The sequence below is a fragment of the Cataglyphis hispanica genome, chromosome 3 (genome assembly GCF_021464435.1).
Source record: "Cataglyphis hispanica isolate Lineage 1 chromosome 3, ULB_Chis1_1.0, whole genome shotgun sequence".
Classification (NCBI taxonomy): domain Eukaryota; kingdom Metazoa; phylum Arthropoda; class Insecta; order Hymenoptera; family Formicidae; genus Cataglyphis; species Cataglyphis hispanica.
The window spans coordinates 1,886,322-1,906,632 of NC_065956.1; the positions used below are offsets into that span (position 1 = coordinate 1,886,322).

At 27.6% G+C, this 20,311-nt stretch overlaps 3 protein-coding genes and 1 non-coding gene across 6 annotated transcripts in view; 2 read left to right on the top strand and 2 right to left on the bottom strand.

Annotated features, from left to right (window-relative positions):
* LOC126859515 (uncharacterized) lies at positions 1-7,314 on the top strand. The gene is made up of 8 exons (XM_050610891.1): positions 1-470; positions 553-640; positions 1,133-1,143; positions 5,387-5,557; positions 5,716-5,978; positions 6,060-6,164; positions 6,255-6,417; positions 6,542-7,314. Exons 1-8 carry the CDS (start codon positions 2-4, stop codon positions 6,706-6,708), a joined length of 1,437 nt encoding a protein of 478 aa, XP_050466848.1. The 5' UTR covers position 1; the 3' UTR covers positions 6,709-7,314.
* LOC126859509 (mitochondrial protein C2orf69 homolog) lies at positions 2,135-14,432 on the bottom strand. Of its 2 annotated transcripts, none has more exons than XM_050610882.1 (6): positions 14,355-14,432; positions 4,215-4,356; positions 3,745-3,872; positions 3,419-3,581; positions 2,981-3,227; positions 2,135-2,887 (listed from the first exon to the last, which is right to left on the bottom strand). In XM_050610882.1, the coding sequence occupies exons 1-6, from the start codon at positions 14,357-14,359 to the stop codon at positions 2,685-2,687; spliced, it is 888 nt and encodes a 295-aa protein (XP_050466839.1). In that variant the 5' UTR covers positions 14,360-14,432; the 3' UTR covers positions 2,135-2,684. The 2 variants fall into 2 exon arrangements, with proteins under 2 accessions (XP_050466839.1, XP_050466840.1); XM_050610883.1 differs by lacking the exon at positions 14,355-14,432 and adding an exon at positions 4,485-4,814.
* The window catches only part of LOC126859502 (V-type proton ATPase 116 kDa subunit a 1-like), a 26,186-nt gene continuing 13,883 nt past the window's right edge, over positions 8,009-20,311 (top strand). The window contains exon 1 of one of the 2 annotated variants that reach the window (XM_050610860.1): positions 8,009-8,249. The gene's annotated coding sequence lies outside the window, so the exon portion shown is untranslated. Of the gene's footprint in view, positions 8,250-19,471; positions 19,604-20,311 lie in introns of those variants that run through there. The other variant, XM_050610861.1, reaches the window with a different exon arrangement.
* LOC126848521 (U4atac minor spliceosomal RNA) lies at positions 13,853-13,979 on the bottom strand. The gene has a single exon (XR_007687273.1). It is a non-coding gene; the product is annotated as a U4atac minor spliceosomal RNA (small nuclear RNA).

A 20,311-nucleotide genomic window follows, 5' to 3' on the forward strand; every position in this document is an offset into this window, starting at 1 on the left:
CATGAAAACCGAAGTATCCTGGAAACGACGATTTCTACGAAAAAAGCTCAAGTACATGTTGATATGCGTCCTCGTAGTCGCTGTGATATTCGTGTTTTATCAACTATTTTACTTCAAAGAACTGAATCGGGAAATCGTCGGCAAACTAATCGCCGGCTCGTTACGAGATAATAATCACGTGGTCGTCGGCAAGCAAACTTCCAAATGGCATCAACCACAGCATTCCAAGCTCATACGTGACAAAAACGGTCGAACTGTGTCATTGCGTGGTACGCGAAACCAAGACATTGCCAAGTATCTTCCCAATGTTAATGGAAAATTTGTATGTTTTGCTTCAAAGAGAGAAATCGATTTTGTGAAAATTAATGACAATTATTGTGACTGTCCGATGGATGGAAGTGATGAACCAGGTACCAATGCATGCAATAGTGGTGTCTTCAATTGTGAGACCAATTCTAGAAAATCAGCAGGTATAGTAATGGAATATTGAATCTTATTATAATCAGAAGATAATAAAATTTGAAATGTTAAAAATTATATGTTATATTGCAGCGAGAATACCATCATATAAGGTTAATGATGGATATTGTGATTGTTGTGATGGTTCTGATGAATGGGCTGAAGCAGCACTATTGTATGAGTTAAAAGGTAATTTTTAAGACATATTCCATTTTGCTTATTTAATTGGATAAAAATATATATCAAGTAATTTTAGCATAATATTATTTGCTGTATTTTCAATAACTTATACTTGTTATTTATTATTCATATTTATTACAGAATCAGGAAGTGTAACTTTTCATGGAGTTAAATGCTCAAACAGATGCTAGTGAGAATGAACTATAGAACGTGAACTATAATTCAGATTGCATAAGAAGCACTGTTATTTCTGATATATACTTGTATATAGCATGACAAAAGTTGTTACAAATGTAAATGGTAGATAAATTTTTTTAGAACATTTCTCATTACTTCAAATTTTTAAAACATGTTTATTTTGCTTTTTTTTATATATAAAACGAGTTGAAAAATTAAGATTGTTTTGATATTGAACAAAATTAAGATTGATATTGGACAAAAAAATGGAAATCAAGTTTTTCATGGTTAGGAAGTTATTTTTGAACTTACTGAGTAATGATATGTGTTGTTTGTTTAACTAAAAATTCAATTTCTCATTCCTTCTTAAAAAAAAAAATTATTTTATTAATATATATAGAAATAATGCTATGAATAACAAAAAATCAGATTTGACAAAAAACATATATCTCATTTAGATAGATCAATAATAGAAATCTTTCAAATTAGCACATAATAAATTATTTATGACATATGGAGAAGAGAGTAATGTAATAAAAATTTAATTATATATATATATATATATATATATATATATATATATATATATATATACATACACATATATAATTAAATTTTTAAAAAAGTAATTTTCTTATATATATGCATTATTAGAATAAAATTGCAAAAAATTTGATGCCTATGCTAATCCATTTAAAAATAATAAAAATATAAAAAGAGAAACTTATTTAATAAATAATATAAAAAAAGAAAGGAATAAGAACCAAGTGCAGTTGTCTCCTGTGTCTTGTTTTATCTAAAAAAGCTTCAAATTTGTATTTATAATATATATTTAGCATTTTTAGTATTTTAAGCATATTTTTACATTATTGTTTCGCTTAGCTTTATTGAAATATTGAGTTTTGTACACATTGTAGGAATATTAATCCAAATGCCAAGAATATCTTTGATGGAAAATATAAAAATTTGTTTATTTCTTTATTTGAAAACTTGTAATGTTATTCTACAATATTATTGATGTTTAACTTTACTTTGTTAAATCTAATTTTTGTTATAATATATAATATATAAATACAAATAATCCCTTTTACAAAAAGAGGTATCTTTTTTGATATTAATTTTTTTATTAACTACACTTTTTATTGTATCTTTTGCAATATACATAATCATATGTACATATATATATCATTTGTTTTTTATTTTTTGCTTCACATTTATAAAGATATATTATATTTATAAAATATGACATAAGATGAAAAAATAGAATAAAATTAAAAAATATAAAATTATAATAAAATTTAGAATAAAATTTAAAAAATTAGAGATGCAATGAAATTTGTATAAAAAATGGGAATCATGATTTTATCCTTAGGGAATTAAAATAAACAATTATAATCTCTATTAGTTTTAATTATTTAAAAAATATCACATAGCATATTATGTAATATCATAAATATAAATTAATAATATCATAATATAATTAATAATATCATAAAAAGTGTACGCGCACAGTAATTGTAATAATACTGTAAATATTATATCACATATATTTGTACTTAATGAACGTTATTATTTATGATTAGATTAGATGATATTTTGGACAAGTTAATGTACATATTGCAGGAATATTCCATAAAATAGATTCTATTAAATTATTTGTTTAAATAATCTGCAACACAGGAATTAAATTACACAATTATATTATCGATGATAATAATTTACGTATAGTTTTATGCTTGTTCTCATTCTTAAGAGAAATTCTCCTGAGAAAACAGTTGATATCTATTATTCTATTAATTTTATAGATAAATGCTTAATTAATATATTTTCAACATTCAACATTTGAGAAATGTATAAAAGAAACGACTTTATTCTACATTATTTCCGATATTTGTAAGAATATTAAAATGCGATGATAAACTTCGCGGTCTATCGCCAAAATGTAAAGTTCGTTCTACAGAGACTCCCATATTTTTTAATATCTCATTGAACTTATTTTCTTCCAAACCAATCCATGGCCGATGAATGTCACGCATTTGATATGGCGTAACGTGTACATGAACATTTATTCCTAAAAAGAATAAAAAATATTATTAATTACATTGCATCAAAATATTGCCAAAAGACTATTATTTAAAGATATTTGTTTGCTAGGTCATCTTACTTAATTTAGCAAAAGATCGAAGTATACTGTGTTCTGTAATCCATGTATTTTTGGAACCATTGTGTCCGCCATCCAACCACCACATACTTTTGATGAGTTTTATAAAATTATTTATATTAATATTGTCACTTGGATTTTCAGCATAATAGTGAAATTCATAAAGAAATTGATTTAAAACCGCACATCCTTTACTGAAGCCCATTAGATTTAAATTTATTGCTTCAATATTATGAACATCATCAATATCCTAAAAAAATGTATATCATCTTAAATGCACAAAAATTGATTTATATAAATTGTATGTATCTTTCAAGAGTATATATCATAAAGGTATGAATTATAAATACAATTGCAACACTAATCAAAGTTGAATGAAATTAATGTACAATTGGTTTATATAATTTTTTATATGTATGGTATTTTTTCTTTGATGCATACTTCTTCCACTTTTAATGTTTGAATATGTTCTAGGCAGCAAACAAGGAGTTCTCTTAAATGTTTTAAAGCTTTGTGCATTGGGCAAAATGAGGGTGTACCATATTTGTCTCCTGGTACAAAGTTATCGAAACAACTAAAAACTGCATTTTTAGTTAATAACATCCTGAAACAAAATCATTACATGTGGTAACTCAGGTAACTGAATATAAAGATAATATTATAAAAAAAAAGAAAATTTATAATTTCTTCTAATAATTTTCATTAACTAATTAGCATTTAGTAATGAAATATTTGACTTTTTTTGCACAAAATTATGTGTGCTTTACCTGGCTGGACGAACAACAAATACATGACTTCTAGGAAATTGTTCAGAGAGTATAGTTGCAGTGTTTTCTAAATTCCATTTCATATATTTCTTACTATCTGGATGCTTCTCCATATTTTCTCGAATATCCTATAATAATTTTTCTTGAGCATAATTTTACATTATTGCTAATATAAAATATATCAATAAAAATGATGAATTGTACTCTTGTTAAAGACTATAAATAATAATTCCTTTAAAAAACAAAATATAATGATGCATTGACTGTTTCAAAATAGTATACAACTATCTTTATAAAATGAAGTATATAATATATATAAATTGAAGAAAATAACATCAAGAACAGTTATAAGAAATATCAAGTTTTTTCGTAGATGTTATGCTTAAATAGACAAAGTTAAAAAAAATAACTGAATATATAATAAAGATAAAAAGTATACAGTATTACTTATTGACTAATTTTGAACATACTTGGACGTCACCGCCAAAAAATACAAGAAGATCGTGTGTTGGCTGCAACTTTGGCGGTGTATAAAGTATATCGTTGCATCGGCCTGGGATGCCTGGTATATTTTTCCATTTCCAGATTTTCGATCCCATTGCCGGTTGTTGTCTGTAAAAAGAGATTAGTTATACAGAAACGAATTAATGCATATTGTTTTTTCAAAAATGGATTATTGTGTAATATCAATTTGAAAATTGAAACGGGCGAATGAGAATGTTATTATAAATCGTACGAACCGTACAAATGTTATTATAATATCTCGTACGAACAAATTGCAAGCAAACTGCAGATTACTGCAGAACTACAAGACGTGACATCTGTTTGTTTTGGTTGAACCTTTACACTTTCTGCGCTTAAAGTAATATGTGAGATATACATCACATATTTTATTTTAGCTGATAAAAGAAAAAGAGAAAGTCATACTACAACTGAATTAAACATATTCTTGCATTTTTTGATCATTTTTTAAATAACATTTTATATATTTTGACATTTCTCTATTATCATTTTCTTTTCTAAGCGCGAATACATATTCTTTTAAATAGGGAAAGTGCAGAGAGTGCAGCTAAGTGACATTTCGCGAAGCGGCGTATTTCTCGAACACATGACATTCAATATTTCATCAGTTGGCATATCTCATCCAATTTCGATGAGATATTTCGCAATATGATGTCCGTGAAAATATTTCTGGATAGCCGTATGTATTCACGATATGTTGCGGTAATTTTTAAAAATTAATCTAAAAACATCGAACTTTATATACAAGATAGCAGCGAGCGTTAACATAAAATAGCCGTTAATACCCGTTAACAGTGTTTTTATCGTGCTAAATAACCCATATAACTCAATAATAATCAGGCATGAGACCTGTGACGCATTTTTCGCGATGCGCGATTACGACGATGCGCTTTCCAAAACAGAGTTTCGTCATGAGCAAGGCTAAACTACGATTACGTAAGATCGTCAAGGATGAATGCGGACACATTCGCGAAAGAGCGATTAGGAATAAATTCCTTCTGTTTCCGCTCTGATGACACGGAAATCGCGGAATGATAAAAAGCTTACTACAAAAACTAGATTACGCAAAATCGTGTCCGCCTGCGGCTTAACCTTAATCCGCCGCTTAACGTGATTTTAGTGTTGAGACACATTACATATCGCGCGATGGAACAAGAATCAGAGTCCAACAGGACAACATGGAATCCGTTTGATATATTTCAATGTGACACGTGTTGCCCTTATGCGGTGATTGTGCTGAATTGTCCCATATATTGGAAGCACGACATTGTGTTCCCATTGTGGCAGAAAGGTATTTCAATCGAAAATACGCACTTATATATATATATATATATATATATATATATATATATATACACATTTTTTTTGCGAAACAATTCCTCATATTTTTCAGTAATAATTCACAAGTAATTTACATAGCTAATTTATATGTGATTATTTTATGATTAGCTCAAATCACGGTCACCGTCGATGGTGGAACGCACAGATGGCTGAAGTATTTGGAGGAGAATGGGATAGATAGATTAACCAACGAACATAGGCAATACATACCTAATCTTATTACAGGAGATATGGATAGCTGTGTGTCGGATGTGATTGAAAAATTGGAACATTTAGGATCTCTTATTGTTAAAACACCTAATCAGAATCATACGGATTATACTAAAGCCTTAGTGCAAGTTGCGCATTATGCCAAGAAAAAAAATATAAATGTAATCCTTAAGTAATCCTTTGTTCTTGCTCCTTTTAAATCAATATTATATATGTAATAAAGCAAACAATATTGTTGACAGTTAGGTAAAATATACGTGTTTGCAGAGACATCAGGCAGATTTGACCATATTATTGGCAATATTAATACATTGTACAAAAGTGACAAGCTTGTGGGGAATATACAGGTGATGGATATTGTATTTAGCAGACAAGTTCAAAAGAGAGATTGTAGTCTTTTTATATTGAATATCTTTACAAAAATAATATTTTTATAGGTAATACAAATTGCAAGTAATTCTCTAACATGGTTATTAAAACCTGGCTTGCATAATATATGTATACCGGAGATCTTAGTACAACAAAAATCCTGGTGTGGTTTGATACCATTTGGATGTCCGGTTAATTGTATATCAACATCTGGATTGAAATGGGATTTAAGTATGTTTTATATCCTTTATTTATATTATCATGAATAATATATATAAATCATTTATTACATCAAAATTTAATGTGATATATTTGGCCAATTTTTCTAATCTGTTTGTGTTTTTTTATGCTTCAGATAATATAACTATGAAATTCGGCGATTTAGTTAGTACTTCGAATACATATAATAATTCTGAAGTGACTGTAGATACAGATACAACAGTAATTTGGACTATGGGTATAGAATCTTTTATAGAAACTATAAATAATGAAGCAATTACTCCATCAATAAATAACAAGTAAATAAATATTTTAAATTATCAAGCACATGACGAATTAAGTCAGAAATGCTCAATATTACTGCTATCTAAGGTACTTAATAATATTTTTTATTTAAATAACAATAAATTAATTGGCCTAAAATTGACTTAGAATTATGCAAATTTTTAATTCAATTTAGGAAATTCAATCGAATCATTTTTTAATTGATTTATATATATCTATCATGAGATAATTGAGGTATATGTAATTATGTTACAATAATATGTTTTAATCATAGATGAATTATTTTCCGTCATTCTATATGAATTTTGTTTGAATAGAGTTATAGATTCCTATTCTACATAAGATAAAATGTTCATTCAAAAATATAAATTATATATAGCGTTTTATAAGTGGAATATCGTATTTTTAAATTTACAAATTTTTTTAAGTTCTTTTACAATTTACATCACATTAAATTATTAGAAAAATATATGTAAAATATATTTTTATTTGTTAATAAGTTATATCAAATCGATATAATAATATTAGATATTATATTATCAGGACAATTGTTTTTTAAATCTTGAATATATAGATTGAATATATATATTGAATATATATAAATATATATTAAAACATTTAATAATACTGTTGCAAAATGCAAATTTTAGCAATGAAATAAATTTTATAATAGTTTTTATGTACATGTATATATACATGAAACACATATATATTTGTATACATTCCTATTTAGGCATTTTTTCTTAGAAGAAATAGTTAAGAAAAATATAAAATTTATAGTTTTTTAATGCTGGATTTCTATTTTGTTTGCAAATGCAAAACTATGACATATTCTTATGACATTTTAATAGTTAATATAACAATGTATTTAAATTTGAATTAAACTTTTGAATTCTTTTGAATTCTCGTAAAAAATATTTGTTTTCTTTTATATGATTTCTATCACGTATACCGGATTTTTTTATCTTTAACATATTCGCTGCTGATTTATCTTTATAAAATACAATATTTTACAAAACATTATAAATTCCAAAAGCCTTAAAAATTTTTTAGGCATCTCTTTTAAAGCTTTTTTTATGTATATGTATAAAATTTTTGAATATTATGTAAAATAAAGTTTTCTTCCGAATATTTCTGGGATAATATTTAACACATCATGTTCATTGTGCGGAGAATATATTTGGCAACAAGTGTGTCGAATCGAAATAGTATCTCACGCAGTGTCTGTATTCGCATATTCGCGATAATATATGATGCATGTATGTATGTAGTAGCAAGTCGCTATCGCTATTGGAACTAGAACCGGAGCGTGTAGTTTGACAGCGGCGGCGATCAGCTGTTGCGAATGTTTACGTTTGCGAGTATTGGCTGACGAGGGAGAATCAGCGCATGGTGGTGGGTCGCGGTTACCGTCCAGTCCCTTTCAGTCCGTCGCGTCGTTCAGTTCGCATAATTTACTTAGTGCTTATCATATTTATTGCCGTACGTGAAACGTGTCGCGGTGTCGCGCGTTTTTATGCAAATGCCAACGTGCACTTTTCTATCCTTTCCAGAAACGGGTAAGTTTACGATCGCAAAAAATTAGAGAGGACTTGTCAAAATACGCTTCACTCGTGTACATATAATATTTAACGATTATAGTACAAATACAATTAATAAATACTGTAAATGTTAAGAAACAGATAAAAGGCATGTTTATAATAAAGAGTCATTTATAAACAGTTAATAATGAATTACACGTATTGGTATTTATATTTTATCATATTTCACATTTTTCATATTTTCATATTTTTATTATCATACAAATTTTTTTGATAATTTCTTGGATAAGATTAATTTTACATGTGCCCATCTTTAAATAGTTTTGCTCTGATTAACGAAAAATCAGATATAATATCATATACCATTGTAATAAAAAATTGATATCTCAAATGCCTGTATGTGTGACCTTGGCTGAAACATCGTTAAACATACCATCTCTATTACTACTACTATTAAAAATTCAAATGATTAGTTAACATTGAAATTTATGGTTTCTGCACATGAACAAAAAATTCAATATCTCTACTATCACAATGTAAATAATGAAGAAGAAAAAAAAAAGAGAACGTAGGACATTATATATAAAATAAAAGTTTGGAACGACTCGGATCTATTTATTGCTCGTGTTGACAATTCTGACACAATTTCTGTTCTTGCATTCGCTATCAAAACATGATATTTTTGTTTTGTATATTTTTACATAGAAGTGTTGATATGAAAAATTTTGTGATAAAAAAAATGCTGAGTGTTTATATTATTTTTTTTTCTTTTATCTTAAGATCTGAATATCTCAAGATTTTCGTAATATTTGAATAATTATGAAACACAAAAAGCGATTGAAACAAAAATTTTGAAGCAACTAAGTGAAATTTGAAATGACATAAAAATTCCGTTTTTAATACGATATAACTTCTCTCAAACTTTATATAATTTAACTTCAAATAATCAGTTATTCTATTAATTCTTAAAGTTTTTACTTGCGCTTTTCGCGGAATGCAAAGTACTTTTTGGCTAACTTTTCGAGACTTAAGCTCCGCTAGACTTTGGCGAACAAATAGTCGAGCTTGGCTCCGGATGCCGTGCCTCGAGCTACGAAAATGGTGTCAGACACTGAGTGTAAATAACCTTATGAACGTAAGAATAGACGTACGAGACGAATCGGGTTTATGTATCTCTTGCTTTGCGTTAGGGAAAACTCATGCTGGTTGCACGCGGGAACTCCGGTTAGACTTGTTCTGTTAGCTTCAGGCTGTGAAGAGTTTATCCTCGTTAAATATTAAATAAAAATGCTAACTTATAATTTTTTTTTTAAGATAAAGTAAGAGATAAATTTATAACAGAGTGTACGTGTTGATTGAAAATTATAATTTATTATTAAAGATCTTATATTTATTCATGTAAATTAAAACGTGATAAAAATTGTATTTGTAAATTGAAATTATGGAAGTTCTGAATTATAGGCTATTATTTAGTTTATATTTAAATTTAGTTTATATGCAAATATGATGACTCTGCCAGTTATGCCTGTTAAATGCCAGCATATGAAAAGGCTCGCTATTAAATCCTTCATAAACGTAAGTTTAACTTTTGCAACATATAGCATAATAGTTTTGGCGTGATCTTATTTTCGCATTCAGCTGCAGTTAAATCTTTATTCTTGTCTTCGAACATTGTCTAATCTTATATGAGCCAAGTTAAAAGAAATTGTAAAATAACGATTTGACGAAATGCCTTTGATTATTCAGACTTGTAATTAAACTAAAACTATAGTTTAGAATGTGAAAACTGAAGGGCATGAAAAATCAAATTTTCAGTTTTCAATTAATTTATATCACGTTTTGATCAAAAAGAGAAAAAGAAAGAGAGAGAGAGGGATTATAAAAGATATTAATATACGTATACTGTTTATTCGTACATTTGAAATTAGATTTGGCTGGTTTTGTATTTTGTATTCGCATTGCTATCTGAAAATTAGGAAAATTATATTTAGCAAAACGTGGTAGAGAGTCTATTTTTGTAAAAATGCCTTATCTTTTATGTTGATTTCGAGGAATATTCACGAATAATCATGAAAAACACAATAATATTTTTTTTTATGATGCAACATCAAAGAATATCTGAGAACGTGATGAATCCATTTGTTTGCACTGAGCATACATAAAAATTGCATATATCTTGTATAAATAGCGCTGCGAGTATACGAAGCAAGTGTACACGGAAGGATCGATTAACAAAATGAATCCGTTCTAGCTGGTTGACGCGAATGTCACGATCGTACAAAATGATATCTGTATCTGAAATTATATCTGCATCGAGTCTATCTACAAGATTGTTGCTATAACGGCACAGTCGATGAAAAGTCTCTTTCATCTTCACTCGATTGCAGTGGTAACCCGTCACTTTATGCATGAGTCGGATATAAATAAAGCTCTCGGTATCGATTTTTTCCACACGCGAAGGAAATAAACCGTAGAGTGACCACCGCTGAAATTGTAATCAATATTGATTATAGAGTCAATCATGTGAACATATGTATTTATCAGTTAATAAGCATTGACTATAATAAGCGAAATTATAATTTGGACACGCGAAGATATACAAGTTTTTCTCTTTTGCGGTGAATAATAATGCTAATTTAAAATCGATATATTTTTAGAAAGAAATGTGATGTCGAGAAAGATGATTATTTATTTAATGTAACTTTTTAATTTTTAACATTATAAACATTTTTGTAATTAATTTTTCATTTATAAATCCGCTAAGGTATACTTAAATTTAAACAAATTTTATTTTTTTTTTTCAAAATTTAGCTTTCGAAAAGTCCATTTCAATCAAATATAACTCGAAAATTATTAGTCTATCGATATTTTTTATTGAGAAAATATTTTGATAAATTGATCAAAGAATCTCTATGAATTAGAAGTGATTCTAGTAGATCTATTGAACCCTGTCTTAAGCATTTTTGCGCTTGTGAGATGAGGTAATCGAACCATTCGTAGACCGTCCTATTCGTTGTATATATGTATTGTACATAACTCTCTCAGTCGAGAGTAAAAGTTCGATGCCCCGTCACGACAGACTGTATCTACTTACCTGCCTAGTTTAGTTTCATCTTTTTCATTTCTCTAGTGCTGTTTATCCGTTCTCTTTCTCTCGTGAACATTTGAACTTGATTCATGTGTAAAAAAAAAATGAAAAAAGCGATTTATCCAAATTTGCATGTACGAAATGTTAATTTTTAATCAATTATCAATTATAACTCAAATAATTATTTCATTCTGATTTTTTATAAATTTAATAAAAATATTGTTGCAAAAGATAAACGCTCATTTTTCATTGCTTTTTAAGAGCTTTTTCATTTTATCTGACTCTAACATACAAAGTATCGACACTTTATTTTCTATCGCATAACTTTGCTGTTTTATCTCAAGGTTGATGTTTTATGAAGGTAGTTGGATGGTATATATATTTCTTCATGCAAATAAGCGCAATTATATACATAAGCGACGTAATGTTTATTTATAATGTGAATTGTCTGCTTATACTATCTCGTAAAATGTGCACAATATTCTGTCTATACAGGAAATGGGATCTGTGTTATTCGTGCCTAGATCGTAAAACGAATCGCTTATAATCACTTCGGCTATCTTTTGATACTATTCAATTAGAAATGGAATTCTTCAATTAACCTAAATAGATGCCAGATCCTTATTTCTTGTTTCATTTTGACAGAATTTTACTGTAATAACATTTTAATTATAGTTAGTTATTAAAATATCAAATATTAAAATCTGAAAAATTAGAGAAGAAGTACTTTTCTCAGTTATTAATTATTGAGAAATTGTTTATGCCTGAACATTATCATCGAAGAAAAGTCAACTTCAAATATTAGTCAAAGAATTAAGATATTTTATGTAAATTAAAGTATGTGTGCATATATGTATATGTGTATTCAGAAATATATTATATATATATATATATATATATATATATATATATATATATATATAATATAATATTTTATATGTGACTCATATATAGATTCGAAGAAAGATGTTATATAGCCTCCTTTATCGTATAATTTCGCCAGGCAGATGGTGATTATTAAGGTTAATTCAGTGGCTGATTGATGCTCAAGGTTTGTGCTGCTTAGACATTTCAAACGTGTACTTGACGTAGGTCTTTTGCCAATCACTTGGTCGGTTGCTTTATTTGGTACATGGTTTCGATTGATATGCAGCTTACAATCTGCACGAACAACACTACTCTCAAGTACATCAAACGACCTCTCTGCAGAGAGACTTGATATTCGAAGAGATTATTTGTGACTAATGTAATCGAATTAAAGACGCGATGATTAATTATTTTACGAGTTTATTTTAATTATTTTATTCATAGAAAAATATTACAATCCAATGAGAAGAAGAATTTTTATACGTTTTAACAGATGGATTATACTAAAAACTTACAGAAAGGATGTTTTTTGTACAACGAAACATAATTTAAATTAATAAATTTTATTCCTATGAAAAAAGCGAGGCATCAATAATTTTTAAATTAGTATATATTTACGATTGAAGATAATTATCGAAAGATTAATTGTAAAATGCCGAATCGAAATTCAGCACTATTTAACATATTTATTTTGATCTTTTGTTATTATTATAATAGTTAAATCAAGATATTGTGATGAGAGAGAATTATGTCCCTCAAAAAATTTTTATGTAATATTTATTACATTTAATTTTATTTGAAATAAGATTAAAAAAATTTGTTTTATCATGTGTATTATTTTTTTTTTAATCTTAAAAGATATAAACATCTCTGATTCTTTTTATTAATGTAAAATCACATTAATAAGTTTTTTCTGATTGTAAAATAATCCTTATCAAGTATCACTTTTTTCACAAGATGTAAAAGAATTATATAGGGTGTGGTTTTGTGATCGTGTATATACAGATACGAGCAATCTGAAAAACCGCGAGCTAGTCGTCTGACCGCTCACATGGAATATTTGAATACCATTCCAGTTACAGTAATATGTTGCTCAATCTGTTATGTAATGCATACAGAGTATTTATCGCGCAGTGCCAATACAAATTTCTTGATATCATGTTTTAAGATGACTAATCCTTGACCTCTAATTATTGTTAACTGTGCATTTTAAACGACACAGTATATGTAAATTGATCTGCGTTTATTATGTAATAATAATATGTAATAATATGTAATTATGTAATAATACTATATAAATTCTAATAGTATTTATTACATGCTAGTTAAAGTTAAAATCACTATTTTGCAGCTTTTTATATATCTTTTTTATTTTAAAATAAATAAAATAAATGCTGAAAATTTGTAAATATATATATATATATATATATATATATATATATATATATATATATATAATCAAATTAATAAAGTTTATAAAATTAAGATAATTAGTTAATTAAGATATAGTATAATTATATGAAGAATAAATATAATAATATATAATCATAATATATAATGAATTTAGTAAACCAAGATACACTTATTATATTGTTTTTGTTAAATATATTTTTTATATGCAAATATGTCTGGTGCGTAATTAGGAGCCTCTTATAAAGTAAAGAGGCCTTTCAAAAATTGCATCTCGTGACTTGAAACACGGATGCAGTCATTTAGTTTTAATAATGGGTTTCAGCAACAGTATTCTCACTAAACGATCATTGAACACTCTGCTCCCCAAAGACAAGGACAGTCTCGCGTTAATAGCTCGGGTCTTATATATGTTTGTCGTGATATTCTGCGCACGAGAAAGTCGATAACATTGCCATCTTTTGGCAATCGCGGCAATTTGCGAAATATATAGGATGGTTTTAAAATAATCATTTACAATTATTACTTTACTGCTTATTGATGTATAAAAAGATATTGTGATTTAATTATATGGAGATTCTTGTTATTTTTACTTTTAAAATAATGATAAATTAGTAAGTACTTTGAAGTAAAAATAATAATGAAATATTTTATATATGCGTTTTATTATATGATAATATTTAGAATGGATCGAGGAAAAAATGAGCACTATATCTATATTGAAAATAATATAAGTAAATAATTTATAAATTACTTACCGCATATCGTTGTTCCATTTGTCGATCGCTGCTTTTCCAGATTTCCTTTTCCTCTCTTGTTCATTCTTTTCTGTTTTCTCGCACTCACTCGCGAAAATACGATGATCATAATTCGTCATACACGTAACGATCGAGTTGCATAGCGCTCCCGATCGTGAAACAATCACACGCAAAATATGCATTTTATTATATAAGAGAGAGCAACACGAAAAGTACGATTTGCTAGACATTTACACGAGATAAAAATCATGCGTTACTCGTGACAATGTTATCTCTAATATTGAAACATGTATGTATGCATAATAATATGAATCGTAAGATTGAAAGATTAAATAAAAAGTTGTAATAGAATAATCGTTTAATTAATTTATGCTCGCATTTTAGAAAAAGAGCATTGCAAACGAAATATATTTGATTTTTCTTTTAAGTATTATTAGAAAAATACTTATTATCGATAATGATTGTAATAAAACGATAATTATAATCTTTATCTCTGTTGCTTAGATTTTTATTTGTAATGATAAATGATTGTGCTTCAATAAAGATTTATTATCGTGATATAATATAATAAAATAATAATATAATAATTTATATGTATATATAATATTATATGTATATCACGTATATATAAATTATAATAATCATAGCAAATTTTATCACGATTGCGTTCAAAAAAAATTCAATATACGAAGTATTCGTATCACTATTTTATTGCCAGATATCATCGTGCAATTAATAATAAGTCCACTGCTATCAAGACTGAACAATGTGTTATTTTTAATTTGTCGCCGAAATATTTTATTATTATTATTATTATTATTATTATTATTATTATTATTATTATTATATATATATATATATATATATATATATATATATATATATATTAAATATAAAATTATATATTATATTAAATATTATTTAGATGTTTCAATTACATATATATTATTAGTTATTAGATGATAAATGTATTGCGGAATCTTTTGTTAATTAATTACTCGATCTTGCGACTCGGTTGTTTTATTGTGCACATTCTCAATCATATTTTAAATTACATTTAGATCGTCGAAAAATAAAAAAAGGATAAAGCATTGGATGAAATATATTTTAAGCATAGATAGAGAAATAATTATTGCTCGAAATTATTGCTAAGGATAGCAATGAAACGATATAATTTATAATTTTGATTTGTGTTATTTTAATTTTTATTTAAATAAATAAATCACGCGAAATATGCGCTTCGAAACTTATCGTCTCCAGTATATATAGCTACATATTATTTTATTCATAAAAGTTAATTATATTAATAATTAACTATCAAGTTATGTCCCGACATGAATAATAACAGGAGGGTCGAATCACGTAAACTGTAGCATGCTATATGTTACAAAGATTGCCAATGAATTAATAATAACACGGAGTTCGGCTTTTGTGCCATATAACATGCTATTGTTTACGTGTTTGCCCCTGTTATCATTCCCACGACACATTCAGGTAAATATAGCAGATAAATAGCGGCGCGAGATGTTCTACCGAATTCTTTTTCTCTCTACATGCGATTGCCACAAGTATATATATAAAATTATTGCTCTCAAAGTTCATATTTATTTGGAATAACAACGGATGAAATAATCTTCAATCGTCAATTTAGAGAGATGTAGAATTTAATATATGCTGTTCTATTTGAAAATTTATTCTTACGGGAAGTCACGCAATCGACGGGAGGATAGCAATGACGATAAGACTTGTCATTACTAATATGATTTTAATTTGCTATCATTATCAATTTGATGCAAGCATCGTGGCAAAAACTCATTTAAAAAATGCACAACTTTTATTACCTTTTTGGACAAATAGCAGCATAATATACTTGTTTCTTTTAAAGGAATTAATTTGCAAAATATACACTTCAAAAAATTATAGATGCAAAGAAAATTTCGAATGCAGAGAAGAGTATATATGTATATGTGTAATCATCACTATATATATATATATATAATTTAAAAACCAATAGAATATACATATTATAATTGATTCGGAATAAATTTTATAAGATTTAATCTAAAATAAAGAAATTAATAAAATTAAAAAGAAAAGATAAACAATGCAATTTCTCATTTATAATATTTTATATAAAACTGATAAATATTTATTATTTTATGTATGTGTAGTAAAAGGAAAAAATAATAGTAACAATAGTATGCCTTTTTTATATGTGATTATCAGATTAAAATTTATAGGCTATCATTGTATTGAACGAGCCAACGTGAGATAAGATTATTCGCATTTTTTATAATATCATTAAATATTTTATATTGCGATATATATATGCACGTCTCGATTTCGCGATGATTGATTATTTCCGTCAGAGATAATGAATAGTCACGTTGCAGCTTTAACCCATTTTCCGGATAAAATTTTATCACACATCATATGATTTCAAAATTAAATAATCTCTTTAATGTTTTAAAACGCACAATATTTTAGATCACATTATAAGATCAGTAAAAATTAATTATTTTATGATATTAAGATATAATTCTTAAATAAATTATTTTTTTATTTAAATTAATTATTTTATGAATTTAATATATAATTTTAATAATCTTAGAGATCTTTTTAACAAATAAAAGTAATTACGGCTTGACAAAAAAAATTTATTATACATATTTGAAATTATGTTATGGTTTTTAATGAGACTGATGATATATGAATCGATTATTTCGCGAAAGAGCGAAAAGCTGTTGAAACTATCAACCATCACGTGACTTTAATCTATGCATATGATGAGTATAACATCCCGTGGGCTCTCCTCGGGTGAACCACGCTTTGCGTATGTAATGCAATAATACTTCAATTTTATCGTTTCGCATAATGAAAGATGTGAGTAGAGATACGGCAATTTGCGTAATAGTTGATCGTTAGATCGGAGGCCACTGTGACGACCTAGAAATCATAGAAGAATAAATACCGACTTTATACGGGAGATATGACCCCTATTATCGTAACCACCGGGTACCTCGCGCAAGATTCGATAAACCGTTATGCTAGAAAGTAACAGTGATTTTTTTTGTCACTGTGTCACTGTTGATAATGCTCTTTATCGATAGCAAGATTAAATTTGTTCTAAAATTTTAGTACATGACCATTTTACTTTTTCGTATGTTTAAAAATAGTTTAATTGTGATTGATTAAAGATTGAACTACGTTTAAAAACACAAATATATAACAGTTTTTATTTTTCAATACATTTGCAGTCAATTTTTAATTTAATAGTGTTAATTTTGATAATGAAAGAATATTATATTTTTTTAACAAAAAGTGTGTTTCTTTTTAGCAAATGCGCCTATTATCAATTATTGATATTTTTGCAAATGAGTTGTTTATATTGCATAATTATATAATTGCAATGTAATATTCTTTTTAAGTATCAGGAACAAGCTGTCGGAGTCTTGTGCTCGTTACGGATGAATATCTACGATTACAGCCGGTTCTGGCTCCTTATTAGTCTGCGTGCGAGAATAATTTTTACGTCCCCATGTGGATGTGTAGAAAAACGAGACGAAAAAAAATTGGTTTAATGACAACATATAACTTATGCCAAGAATTTTTATTTTTGTATTTTTTATTCAATATTTTTATGTCTTTAAAATTTTACGCTTGCACGCATTTCACGCCCGTTAGAATCGGCCCTACTTATTTGATTGTATAAATTATAATGTCATACGAGCGGTAGACCTAATAATCAGGAGATAACGAATATTTATACAAAGTATGCTTTACAAAGATAATATGCGGCAACCGCGACTTATTATCATTCGCCTTATCATTTTCAAGAGAAACTTTACTTGGATTACGTCGAAGCGATGTAACTAAGAAACTTGCGAAAGTATTGTCACTTATCTATTGTAAAGAAAGAGTTATGTGTTTGAGAATGATCAATCAGTGCAGTATTTTCTTTAAAACGTGAAAAAGAATATTTCCATTAAAATTATATATAATTTTGCTTTTAAAAAATTAAAATGCGATAAACAGAATACGAATATAGGCAAAGCAATGCGAGCCGAATCGCCGATGGCACGCAAAAGACCCCTTCACCAAAACAATTATGTTTATCGGAACGGAAACCATCTTTAGATTTCCGTTCAGCGAAACATAATTGTTTTGATGAAGGGGTCTTTTGCGTGCCATCGGCGATTCGGCTCGCATTGCTTTGCCTATATTCGTATCCTGTGTATCGCATTTTAATTTTTTAAAAACAAAATTACATATAATTTTAATGGAAATGTTCTTTTTCACGTTTTAATGAAAATACTTTCATTGCATCATTAGAAAAAAAATCTTTTACTCTTACTTTTATTAAATTTTTATAACTAATAGATTATTTGGTATATTTATGTATATTTTATTTTGAATATATATATAAAATGTAATGGCAGAAAAAATGTGCCATTGTTTTATCGCAAGATAAAAGACACGAGCTAAAATTGTGATTTATCGAACTCGTTGCATCGCAATTACTCGTGTTAACCAATATTGGCTTTTCATTGCACCATTCTCCATTTTTTTTTATCTCTTGTATTAAGAATCAATCCGGAATTACGCATACTTTTCCATTTATGACCATGCGTTAAATCTAAAGTAGCCGCGGCTTTAAAAAGATGCAACAGCTGTTAACCGTATTCTCCTGAGGTGAATACATCGTCGGAGATGTAAAGTGAAAATGATATTCATATATGTAACGTAGAACGTTTCAAATCTGTTTTTAATATAAGATTTTACGAGCGTATCTCTTTCATGCCCTTCTTCCCTTTCCCATCTATTTTTATTTTCATTGAAATTATCATTGAGTCGCTCTCTCCAGCGAGATCGATTTGCATGATAGTGCTGGCCGAAAGTATCGTAATTGTTCTATACAATCGCGCAACGATCCTAATCAGATATATACGCATGTGAAAGCGGCGTTACACACAAAACCACCGATACAAAAGAGATAGCGCTCTGTCACAATTCGCTCTTATCTTGCTAACAGAAGATCGTCACGAGTTCTGATTCCCTCTCCTTACCATACTCACCTCCACCTTTCCTGCATCGTGAAGGTGGGATTTATTCCTTGTGTCGGATCTAGTCAAATCAGTCGCGAGTATATTGCACCTGCGTAACAAACGGGAATAAAGTTCATTTCATTGTGTGGAGCTCGATTGAACGTATCAATAATTTATACGATCGAGGTATCGATTTTCTACAAGGTTTGTCCTTTTTTTCTTATTGTGTTTACGAAAAAAGATATCTTCCGATAAAGATATTTTTTCTTCTCCCGAGAATAAGATTCCGATTAATGATCGCACGAGCAAACTTGATCGAAAATGTGTGCGTTCATCGTAAAGACGTCCGATTAATTATATGCGCAATAGCGGAATTATACAAAGACACTATTCTACCTTTCTATTTTTATATAAAATAATTTTTTAATACAGAGAAATATTTCTTAATACAAAAAAGGAAAAAACAACTCAAGAATAATTAAATTTCGATTCCTTCTTTGGTTTATTCTTAACAACAATAATAAGTTATGCAAGTAAAATCGGTCTCAAAGATAAAACCAACCCTTCCTATATTTAATCTTAAATGTTGTCACATGGAATTTTGATGCATTGATTTATTTCAACCAATTATTTCAACAATTATTTCCACGCATTTCCCGGAAATATTCAGTGACTTTATAATTTGAATTAAATGTGCGATTAAAAAAATAATGTCATCGAAGCTTATAGTAGGAGATTGAGATAAATAATAATCTCATATAATATAAAATGGGCGACATAACGTCTCATTAAAGAAATTATATAAATGAAATTGAATAAATTATAAAGAAAACTCACTGGATAATACTGGAAAACGCACAAATACATATAAAAAAATCAAATAAGTAAAAAAATATAATTATATGCTCCGAT

What these genes read in the sequence shown, in the direction of transcription:
- LOC126859515 (XM_050610891.1), top strand. Translation starts at nt 2, where the DNA reads ATGAAAACCGAAGTATCCTGGAAACGACGATTTCTACGAAAAAAGCTC. An exon ending in AGCTTGTGGGGAATATACAG is followed by an intron (nt 6,165 to 6,254) that starts GTGATGGATATT and finishes ATATTTTTATAG; the next exon opens with GTAATACAAATTGCAAGTAA. An exon ending in TGGATTGAAATGGGATTTAA is followed by an intron (nt 6,418 to 6,541) that starts GTATGTTTTATA and finishes TTTATGCTTCAG; the next exon opens with ATAATATAACTATGAAATTC.
- LOC126859509 (XM_050610882.1), bottom strand. An exon ending in TTTTTGGCGGTGACGTCCAA is followed by an intron (nt 3,873 to 4,214) that starts GTATGTTCAAAA and finishes AAATTATTATAG; the next exon opens with GATATTCGAGAAAATATGGA. An exon ending in TTTGTTGTTCGTCCAGCCAG is followed by an intron (nt 3,582 to 3,744) that starts GTAAAGCACACA and finishes ATTTTGTTTCAG; the next exon opens with GATGTTATTAACTAAAAATG.